General features: G+C 35.1%; 1 protein-coding gene across 2 annotated transcripts; it reads right to left on the bottom strand.

The window, feature by feature from the left end:
• Positions 1–8730: 8730 nt before the first annotated feature.
• LOC112802657 (zinc finger protein ZAT9) lies at positions 8731–11067 on the bottom strand. 2 transcript variants are annotated; one of them, XM_072197856.1, is made up of 2 exons: positions 9892–11067; positions 8731–9233 (listed from the first exon to the last, which is right to left on the bottom strand). In XM_072197856.1, the coding sequence occupies exon 1, from the start codon at positions 10899–10901 to the stop codon at positions 9927–9929; it is 975 nt and encodes a 324-aa protein (XP_072053957.1). In that variant the 5' UTR covers positions 10902–11067; the 3' UTR covers positions 8731–9233; positions 9892–9926. The 2 variants fall into 2 exon arrangements, with proteins under 2 accessions (XP_072053957.1, XP_025701759.1); XM_025845974.3 differs by having other exon boundaries at positions 8731–8941.
• Positions 11068–11526: the final 459 nt, after the last annotated feature.

Below are 11526 nucleotides of genomic sequence, written 5' to 3'. Positions count from 1 at the left end.
TTTCTTGGTACAAGTACCCTCTAATGTGCATGGTATCATAAAGCTTCCGAGATCTTTAAGCTTTTCTGGTAAGCTTTTCAGAATGACTGCACTGCATTCTTTAGTGAGGTAAACTTTTTCAGTTTCTCTCCAATCCTTTTTATGACTTAAGATCTCTTTCATAAACTTAGCATAAGAGGGTATTTGCTCAAGTGCCTCTACAAACGGAATCTTTATTTCAAGAGTCCTGAGATAGTCTGCAAAGCAGGAAAATTGCTTATCCTGTTCTACTTGGCAGAGTTTCTGAGGATAAGGCATTTTGGCTTTGTATTCCTCAACCTTAGTTGCTGCAGGTTTATTGTCTACAGATGTGGGTTGAGAAGCCTTTTTAAAGGGGTTGCTATCAGCACTTGTATGTGTCTGATCCCCCACTGGCGTTTGAATGCCAGGGGTGGAAGCTGGAGTGGCGTTAGACGCCAACTCCTCACCTGTTTCTGGCATCTGAATGCCAGAACTGAGCTTCCTTTGGGCATTCAATGCCAACTTCTTGCCTGTTTCTGGCGTTTGAACGCCAGAACTGAGCATGGGTTGGGCGTTTAACGCCATCCCTTCACCTTTTTCTGGCATTTAAACGCCAGAATTGTTCCTCTTTGGGCTTTTACTGTCCTCAGAGGGATTTTGGGTAGCAGTTTGTTCATTTCTTGGCTTCCTGCTGCCTTGAAATGAGGTATTTAATGTTTTTCCACTTCTTAATTGAACTGCTTGGCACTCTTCTGTTATTTGTTTTGATAACTGCTGTTCTGTTTGCTTCAATTGCACTTCCATATTCATATTAGCCATTCTTGTTTCTTGCAATATCTCCTTGAATTCGGCTAGCTGTTTTGTTAGAAAATCTAATTGCTGATTGAATTCAGTAACTTGTTCTGCAAGACTGAGTTCAGTAGTTACTGTTTTAGCTTCTTCTTTCATGGAAGACTCACTACTTAAGTACAGATACTGATTTCTGGCAACTGTATCAATGAGCTCTTGAGCCTCTTCAATTGTCTTTCTCATGTGTATAGATCCACCAGCTGAGTGGTCTAGAGAAATCTGAGCTTTCTCTGTAAGCCCATAATAGAAGATGTCTAACTGCACCCACTCTGAAAACATTTCAGAGGGGCATTTTCTTAGCATCTCTTTCTATCTCTCTCAGGCATCATAAATGGATTCATTATCTCCTTGTTTGAAGCCTTGGATGCTCAGTCTTAGCTGTGTCCATGATTCAGAAATTTTTCTGACAGCTGTTTCCATGTCCTTATGCTAGCCTTAGGTTGGTTATTTAACCACCTCTTAGCTTGGTCTTTTACAGCAAATAGAAATAGTAATAATCTGTAGACATCCTAATCTACTTCCTTATCATGTACTATGTCAGCAATTTGTAAAAATTATGCCAGAAACTCTGTAGGTTCTTCCTGTGGAAGACCGGAATACTGGCAACTTTGCTGCACCATGATAATGAGCTGAGGATTCAACTCAAAACTACTAACTTCGATGGAGGATATACAGATACTACTCCCATATGAAGCAGTAGTGGGGTTAGCATATGACCCAAAGTTTTTCTGGACTGTTCATTTCCACTTAGGTCCATGATGGAGAAAGGGAGATGATGTGAATTTATTTTATTTATTTTATTATATATAAAAAATAATTTTTGAAATAATAAAATAAAATAAAATAAAAACTAAAATAAAAAATAAAAAAATTAAAAAAATATATTTTAAAAATTTTCGAAAAAGTGAGGAGAGAGAGAGTGGTTAGGATATTTTTTTGAAAAAGATATGATTTTAAAAAATTTTAAAAGGATCAGATTTGAAAAAAATTTTGAAATTGAAATCTGAATTTTTATGAATACAAATTCGAAATAGTTGTTTAAAAATAGTTAGAAAAGATATTTTTTATTTTTGAATTTTATTATGAAAGAGGAAAACACGCAAAAGACACAAGACTTAAAATTTTTAAATCCAATGCTCCTTGTTTTCGAAAATTTTGGAGGGAAAACAACAAGGCACACCAAACTTAAAAATTTTAAGATCAAAACACAAAGAAGACTCAAGAACACCTTGAAGACTCACAAGAACACCAATAACAAAAGAAAGAACACTAAACTTAAAATTTTTATAAAAGCACAATAAAATTTTTGAAAATTAAAGAAAAATTAACAAGAGAACATCAAACTTAAAGTTTGGCATAAGATTTAATCAAAGAAAAATTATTTTTGAAAAAAGTTTTAAAAAGAAGATACCCAATTGCCAAGAACATAAGCCAACACTCTAGCCAACTGAGCTATAAATTCAATGTGTTTTAAAAAGATATTTAATAAATAAAAAATTTTGAAAACTAAAAATTTAAAAATGCACAAGGAAAACAAGAAAAGACACAAAACAAGACAAACCAAAGATCAAACAAGAAAAATTGACAAGAACAATTTGAAGATTAAGAAAAAACAAAGAACATGCAATTCGAACATTGAAAGACAAAGAAAAGCATGCAATTGACACCAAACTTAAAATATGAAACTAAACTCAAATAAAAGACTCCAAGAAAAATTAAAAACTAATAAAGAAAAATGATATTTTTGAAAGATTTTTAAAAGGAATAATAGAAGATGCAATCCTAGTGACTCTAAACAAAAAGACAAATTTTTCCTAATCTAAGTAACAAGATAAACCGTCAGTTGTTCAAACTCGAATAATCTCCGGCAACGGCGCCAAAAACTTGGTGCACGAAAATTACACTTACACTATGTAATTCCGCACAACTAACCAGCAAGTGCACTGGGTCTTCCAAGTAATACCTTACGTGAGTAAGGGTCGAATCCCACGGAGATTGTTGGCTTGAAGCAAGCTATGGTTATCTTATTAATCTTAGTCAGGATACCAATAGGGTTTTTTAGTTTCAATTGTAAAAGGTGAAAAAGTGTAAAATGAGTAATTGTTACGCAGTAATGGAGAATATGTTGGAGTTTTGGAGATGCTTTGTCTTCTGAATCTCTGCTTTTCCCATATCTTCTTCTTCACACATGCAGTTCCTCCTATGGCAAGCTGTGTGTTGGTGGATCACCGTTGTCAATGGCTACCATCCGTCCTCTCAGTGAAAATGGTCCAAATGCGCTGTCACTGCACGGCTAATCATCTGTTGATTCTCAATCATGTCGGAATAGGATCCATTGATCCTTTTGCATCTATCACTACGCCCAACACTCGCGAGTTTGAAGCTCGTCACAGTCATCCAATCCCTGAATCCTACTTGGAATACCACAGACAAGGTTTAGACTTTCCGGATTCTCAAGGATGCTGCCAATGGATTCTAGCTTATTCCACGAAGATTCTGATTAAGAAATCCAAGAGACATTCGTTCAATCGAAGGTAGAAAAGAGGTGGTTGTCAGGCACGCGTTCATAGATTGAGAATGGTGATGAGTGTCACGGATCATCACCTTCATCATGGTTAGGTACGAATGAACATCTTAAAGAGAAACAAGCGTGTTTGAATAGAAAACAGAAATAATTGCATTAATTCATCGAGACGCTGTAGAGCTCCTCACCCCCAACAATGGAGTTTAGAGACTCATACCGTTAGAGAATACAAAGTTCAGATCTAAAAATGTCATGAGGTACAAAATAATTCTCTAAAAGTTGTTTAAATACTAAACTAATAACCTAGGTTTACAGAAAATGAGTAAACTAAGATAGATAGTGCAGAAATCCACTTATGGGGCCCACTTGGTGTGTGTTGGGGCTGAGACTTGAGCTTCTCACCTGCCTGGGCTGTTTCTGGAGTTAAACGTCAGGTTGTAACCTGTTTCTGGCGTTTAACTCCAGAATGCAACATGGAACTGGTGTTAAACGCCAGTTTATGTCGTTTATCTTCGAGCAAAGTATGGACTATTATATATTTCTGGAAAGCCCTGGATGTCTACTTTCTAACCCAATTGAGAGTGGCGCCAATTAGACTCCTGTAGCTCCAAAAAATCCACTCCGAGTACAGGGAGGTCAGAATCCAACAGCATCAGCAGTCCTTTTTCAGCCTAAATTAGATTTTTGCTCAGCTCCCTCAATTTCAGCCAGAAAATACATGAAATCATAGAAAAACACACAAACTCATAGTAAAATCCAGAAATATAAATTTTTCCTAAAAACTAATAAAAATATACTAAACACTAACTAAAACATACTAAAAACTATATGAAATTACCCCCAAAAAGCGTATAAAATGTCCGCTCATCAACGACCCAGTGCACTTGCTGGTTAGTTGTACCGGAGTTGTGAAAAGTGTGATCACAATTTCGTGCACCAGAAATCAATCAAACCCTTCGCACCAATCTTCCACTAAGCCTCCAAATGTCCACAATTTAGTTCTAATGCATACATATATACTTAATTCACACCTATTACACATGTATACTTCAATTTCAGAATTCACATAATAAGATAAAAAATTGGCTTAGGTTTAGGTGATCCTTACCGCACCCACACACATAGCAACTCAAACCTGATAAGCTCCGTAAGCTAAATCGAACCTAGAACACCGAATTGACAAAATCTCACTAACAAAGGCTCAATTTCAAGAATCAAAATGGGATAGAGAATCTGAGATGGAATTGTGGCTTACCCTTAAAATTGTTCAGATAGAATCGTAGAGCTCAACGCGCTGGACACGTGGTCACAAACAGTACGGCGATCGGAGCTCGAACAGAGAAGTTATGGTGGATAAAAGTGGGAGTTAGGTTTTGGTCTTTACCTTTCTTCTTCCATGGCTGCTAGAACGAAATGAAGAATGGAAGGAAAGTGATGAGCTGAAGCTCATTTAAATAATGGGTCCGGTTGGGTTCACGAGTCTGGTTTGGGTTCGGTTCAACCGGTTCGTCCTATTCGGTCTAATTTCGGGCCAAAATTTTTGAAATTAGTGTCAAAATTCTCGTTTTGAAGAGATCTACCCTATTTTAATATTAGATTTAAATTTTTAATTTTCTTAATTAATATTCAATTTATTGACCAATTATTTGCTAATTTTACGGGGTTTACAAACATCACATTCAAGGACAAATCACAAAAAGAGCGTTTTCACATTTGTGCTTCATTGAAAGTTGCTGAAGAAATCCTCTGAATTACAAGCACCAATCTAAAAAAATGAAAAAAGTAAAGATGACGAAGCTCTGCTGTGAATCAAAACTCAAAATTCTGATTTGGAGCCAAAGCAAGAATGCACAGTACAAATTCAAGAATTAATTAGAAAAATATTGAAAGAGAAGATGGAAGGTACGGTTGCATGCACTGTCTAATCACTGCTTCTACTCCATCTCTCATCTGTGAATGCCGCTGCTACTACTAATTTTTGAGAGAAGAAGTCAAACAAGTGCTGAAGCAAGTTTCAAGTCCCGGAAGCTTCACTCCTCTATTAAAGGGGTGAATAGCCAAGGATTGGAGTAAGGAGTGAGAGCACTATGTTTGGGTTCCCATAACGCATTGAGCTGTTTATTCTTCTTCTTTATGGTTCTTGTTGAATATTCTATTGTTTCAGTCTAGTGTTTCTGTGTTTCAATGGTAAAAAGTAAAATTGTAAGATTTGTAAGAAAAAATCATTGAGTGTAAAATGGCAGAGAGTTAGTCTTGGAGAAAAGAACCATAAATTTATTTCAGAAATTCTTTGTCAGTAATTTTGTTTTGTTGTCATGATCTTGAGGAGATTCTCTTGCAAGTTGGGTTAACATTTTGTTGTTGAAAGTTAGGGTGAGTTCCTAGTCAAGTCTGGTCTGGGTTAGAAATTGGATTTGTCCTAGATAGGATTGGTTAGAATCCTAGGGAGAATTAGTGAATATAATCTTGTTGAAAGGTAGTAAAATTTCATTATTGTTGTGATGAAGACTGGATGTAGACTGCATTGCACTGAGTAGTCGAATTAGGATATATGGTTATGTTGCTTCTTCTTTCTTTCTCTATTTTTGGTTCTACACTTTAGGAGATAAACAAAAATATCTCCTCATTCTTCAATTCAGTTATCCTTCACTTTAATACACTTTACTTGTAATTCTGTTTTGGCTCCAACTATATCAAAAAATAAAATTATAGTATCTCCTGTTTTCTACTCAAAGTATTTTAAATAAAATTCTAATTTGATATCAAAATTGGAAAGAGGCCAAGATTCAACCACTTTTTTAGTCACTGATATCCATTAAAATTAATTACTAAAAAATAAAATTTAAAAAAATATCGTGTTGGTAAAAAAAATATCTCCTGTTCACTGTCCAAATTTATCTAAAACTTGAGGCCGAAGGAGCTAAGGAACATTATGGTCCGTCTAATTTCCTAATGATTTAGTCCAATCCAAATCAAGAGAGAGATTTTCTCATTACCTTGTTGTGGACATAGGATTAATAGCAAATAACACCTTCCCTTTTCTATATTTACCATAGCTAAAATAGAAAATGGCGCAGCTTATCTCAACTCTAGACTCTTTCTACAGTGAAATTAAGACGTGAAACCTTTTTCTTTCCCTATTTCTTCACGTGTTCTTTCTTCATTAAAGGTCTATCACTCTATCTCCTTAAATAAGGGTCCAAACAAAATGAGCCATCGGGATCGAACTCAGTTATCATGTTAGGTTCACGTTACTTATACTGGTAGCTCTAATGAATCACTATCACTGTTCAGGTAAAATTCTTGTGAAGCAACATATATCACATGCACAGAAAAATAAAAATAATAATAAAAAGAGCTCCCCCTTCCCACCCCCCACACTCCGTCCACTTTTCTTTTGTAGCATAACTCTTAGAACTAGATCGAATCAACTAAATCAATGGGTCAACTAGAAATCAATTCTTAGACTGGTCAAATTTAAATAAAAAATTGATTGACAATGAATTAATTAAAGAAGTGAAATTAAACAATTTTAAATAATAAAATATAAAAAATTACTTTTAAATTTTAAAATTTTTGAATCTCTAATTTTATCGATTTTATGATCGATTCAATTTTAGTTTAGGTGAACTTCTAAAAAAAATATTTTTTCAAGTTATCTTTTTTTTAAAAGATCTTATAAAAAAATAAAAGTAATTTTATGTTTGGTATCTCATCGAAAAATATTTTTTTATTTATCAATTATGTTTAGATATGACAATTAATAATGCTCTACATCCATGTAAAAAATGCATCTAACTTATCCAAGCAATATTGACCAGATGCGCTCCCCTCCCCCCTCACTCGTTTGTTATATACGCGCTATATATAACGTGCTGCAACCTAAAGCTTTGCTCAACGTAAACCTTCTGCTACAACGTAAACCACCTTCTTCTTCTCTACTCGCGTTCTTTGTTATTGATCTGTATTGCCTTCGCCGTTCTCCTCTGATCGCGTTCATCTTCTCGTTTTCTTCTTTCGATCTGGTTACGTTGCATTTATCTTCTTCCTATTCTTCTTTGTTTTCTTCTTCGATCTGGGCTTCTGAATCGAAACAATGAATGACTCAACTTCAAATAAGTTGAATGAGAGCGATTTGGATTATTCTTCTAAAACAAATCAAACTGACGAAGTTTAGATTATTCAATTTTGAATCGAATTGAATGGATGGAGGTGTACTGAATTGAATTGAATTGAATTGATAATTTGTAAATTGTAGGCAGAACTGTTTGAATTTGATTTTATATAATAGATTATGTTTCGTTCACTCAATACTATACAATTGTTTCACCATGAGTACGCGTTCGGTTCATTATGCAGAAAGCTGTTTGAATTTAATTTTATGTAATGGATTATGTTTCGTTCACTCAATACTATACAGTTGTTTCACCATGAGTACGTGTGTGTTCGGTTCATTATGCAAAAAACTGTTTGAATTTAATTTTATTTAATGGATTATGTTTCGTTCAATCAATACTATACAATTGTTTCACCATGAGTATGTGTTCAGTTTATTATGCAGAAAGATGTTCGAATATGAATTTATATAATGGATAAAATTTCATTCATTTAGTACTATACAATTGTTTCACCATAATAACATGTTCGGTTCATTTCTTTTCTACACAATTCAAAACTCTTCGGTTCATTTCTGTTCTACACAATTCAAAACTCTTCCTCCTCACCTTCTACTGCTTCTTCACCAGAGAGAAGAAGGAAAAGACAAAAAAATACCGCAGCAACAACAACAAAAGAATGACGATAAGGAGAAAACACGTGAAGAAGAAGGAACGCGAAAAAGAAAGAGGAGAATGAGGAGGAGGAGGAACGCGAAGAAGAAGACGAAGAAGAAGATGCTCCGTACGTAAACGAGTGGAATAAGAAGCGGGGGAGAAGAAGAAGAAGCGCGAGGTAGAAGAGAAGAAGAAGAAGAGAAGAAGTATTGGGTAAGAGCGGTTTCGTGTATGTTGCGCACGTGTATTTCACCTTTCATCTAATAGTATTGGGTTTTTTTGGTGTTGGACCAACTTGGATGAACTTGAATACAAAATTACATGGATGTGTAGCATCACTGTATAACAATATAAAAGTACTTTTTGTTTATTTATTACATGAAAAATATCTTTTTTTAAGAAAAAAGATCTTTTAAAAAAAGATATAAATTACAGTTTCTCAAAAAAAAATTTTTTTTAATACTTTTACTTTTATTACTAAAAATTTGCCTAACATATTAAAAAATAAAAAAAATCGTTTTTCATTGAAAAAAAATATTTTTTTATCATACAACATAGTTTTTAATTTATAAAACTAAAGAGAAATTAAGGAAATTAAAATAAACTAACAAACGTCCTTCGTTGTTTGACACATTTTGTTTAATGTTAATTAATTAATTAAATCTATCTAGAACTATTTGATCAGCATATCCTGTACTTTATTATCATAAACCTGACTGATTCTTCGATACGAATTGTATGGGACCTCCCTCCTTTTACCCGGATACTTCGTTCTTTTCAACGCAGATGATAAAGTCTACAAAAATATAAAAACAAACTACACTTGGTACCAAATTTTTTGTTGAGAAGAATAACAAATAGAAAAGAAACAAAATATCCTCATCTCTAAAATAAACCAACAAAAAAAGAGGCCAGCACATTGAGGAATTGACGGGGGGAGGAATTTAGAATTTTCCTAGTTAATAACTCTGAATTCCAAGGGCATCTCTTAGCTAAGCAAACCAACAAATTGTGCACCTCTATTGGCCACTACAATCATTTCGTTGTTTCTGACTTTGTCTAAGGTATCATTACTTTCATGCTTCACGCTAAAACAACACCACCAAAACAATCCAAGCCAAAGAGATGGTTAATAAAGCGCAAATTGTACGTGAACAATCAATTCAACTTGTATAATCTATCGCAAATACGTGTATTTTAATTTAAAATAAACTATATGCATTGATTGTTTACGTGGTATTGCGGTAAAAAAGAGGAAAAATATATATTATTATTATTTTTTTATGAAAAGTGGGTGGAAACTAGTTAGAGACTTGGTGGAACAGAAACAAAACATGAAAACAGAATTTGCAGCAACTTTAGTACTTTTTTGAATGCCTGAATTGTAGGTCCACAACTACCGAATCTATTTATTTATTTATTTAATTTTTTTTATCCGAAGCTATCTCATTTCTATACTTCTTGTTATAGTATAATGAAGCCAAGTTGAGCAGCACAACTAACAAGAAAACTTCAACAAAGCAACATTTACTAGCATGTAACTAACTTTCAGTCCTGAACATAGCAGAAGCAAGCAGGTATAGAGTTGGTGGAAGAAACAATATATTAATTATACTCAACTACCACTGTAAAATCAAAAGAAGTTTCTGATCTTATATATTAAATAACAAACACAAATGAAATGTTGGATCTTACAGACTACATAACAAAAAACACCACCGGAATGAAAATAAAAGTAAAAGTTACCGAAAGATTAGTTGAATATATAGGAGAAGATGGTTTCAAGTATAGGAAACATCCGAAACAACACCAAGGTCATCTTCATGTTGTTCTTCTAGTGGAGCAGGCAAGTTGAGATCTATGAAATTCTTGGCAGTGGAAGAAGAGGAGGAAGGTGCCGCCATGGCGATGAGATGAGATCTCTTGTGACCGCCAAGGGCTTGGCCAGAGCCAAAGATTTTGAAACAAAACGGGCATTGGAAGATTCTATCACTTGCTCCTGATCCTCCTCCGTCACAGCATATGCTCCTATGACTTCCCAACGCCCTCGAAGATCGAAAAGTTTTACCGCAATTCTCACACTGATGACTATGCTTCCCGCGAACACGAACCTTCTTCATCTTGATCCCATTGCCGCTCCCAGCCTTTGATCTTTCAACTTCTCCTTCTTGTTTTACTAGTATTGCATCTTTGTTGGACCACGTGTCCCTTGAGAGCATAACCAGGAACATGGCGACGTCTTCCACTACTGAAGTTTCCGAGACTGAGCTCACCGGTTCTGCTTCATATTCATGTTCATGTTCCATAAATCCAAGCTTGGGCTGCTTCTTCTTAAGCTGTTCTTTGTCGTCTTCATGGTTGTGAAGAATGGACCTTGCTCTCCAAGTTCGCTTGGATCGTTGGCGAGTTGGTTTCTTTGATGACTCTGTCTCGCTCTCTCTGTCTTGAACCGCAACAGAGTCAGGTGGCGGTAGAAGTGGTGCAGCCAAGGGAGAGAACTCGGGATCTGCGACTCTGAAACTCTTCTTGGGATTCTCCCTCAACCCATAAATCAAAGCAGTCTTGTCTTCGGGTTCCGATTCTGAGAAGGAGGAAAATGAAGAGGAGGATTCAGAAGAAGGTAATGGTGGTGCTGGTGGTTGAGGGGGTTTAGGGGGGAGAGGAAAAGTGGCCAAGTGAGCCTTCATGTGGCCACCTAGGGCTCTTCCATTAGGGAAGGTTCTTGAGCAGAGCTTGCAGCATTTCTGTCTCTCCATTATTGTTGTTGTCGAAGAAGAAGAAGACAGAGCAATGGGAATGGGAGAGAAAAAGAATGAAAAAGGCTTTTCGTTTTGGTTACTTCGCTCTTCTTTTTTTTTTCTTCCTAACTTCTCTCTCACTCCCACAAGTTTGTGACTTTTTTTTCCCTTTTGTATTTTGGTTTGGAAGGGGAATTGAATTGGATTTGGGAACTTAAAAGGAGTAGGTGACAAGCATTCCTCCACCAAAAAGACACACACACAACCCAAAAATTTATTATTTTAACCATTTCCCTATATTTTAAAAATATTTGATTAGCTTAAGTAATTCCTTGCTTATTTCTTTTAATCAAATTATTATTAGAGTCAACAATAAATTATAAAATTAGTGTGGATAAAGTTTAGTAGTTACAATTATACTATAGGCCGAGTCTAAATGGCAAAGGCACCGCTTAATTTATACAAGGTTAAGAACATATGTTGTTTAGGTAGAAATTCAGATGCAATTAATTTCACGTGGAAATTCAAATGGCAAAAGCACCGCTTAAATGATTTGATTGATTTGACTAAATTTCTATCTAACGGCTCTTAACTATCAACTTCACGTGCAATCGACTGCACATGAGTTTCTACCAATTTTTTT

This window comes from Arachis hypogaea, chromosome 1 (assembly GCF_003086295.3).
Source record: "Arachis hypogaea cultivar Tifrunner chromosome 1, arahy.Tifrunner.gnm2.J5K5, whole genome shotgun sequence".
Taxonomy (NCBI): Eukaryota; Viridiplantae; Streptophyta; class Magnoliopsida; order Fabales; family Fabaceae; genus Arachis; species Arachis hypogaea.
This window is presented reverse-complemented; position numbering and strand designations above follow the sequence as displayed.

Excerpts from the sequence above, each read along its gene's own strand:
- LOC112802657 (XM_072197856.1), bottom strand. The coding sequence starts at position 10,901 with ATGGAGAGACAGAAATGCTGCAAGCTCTGCTCAAGAACCTTCCCTAAT.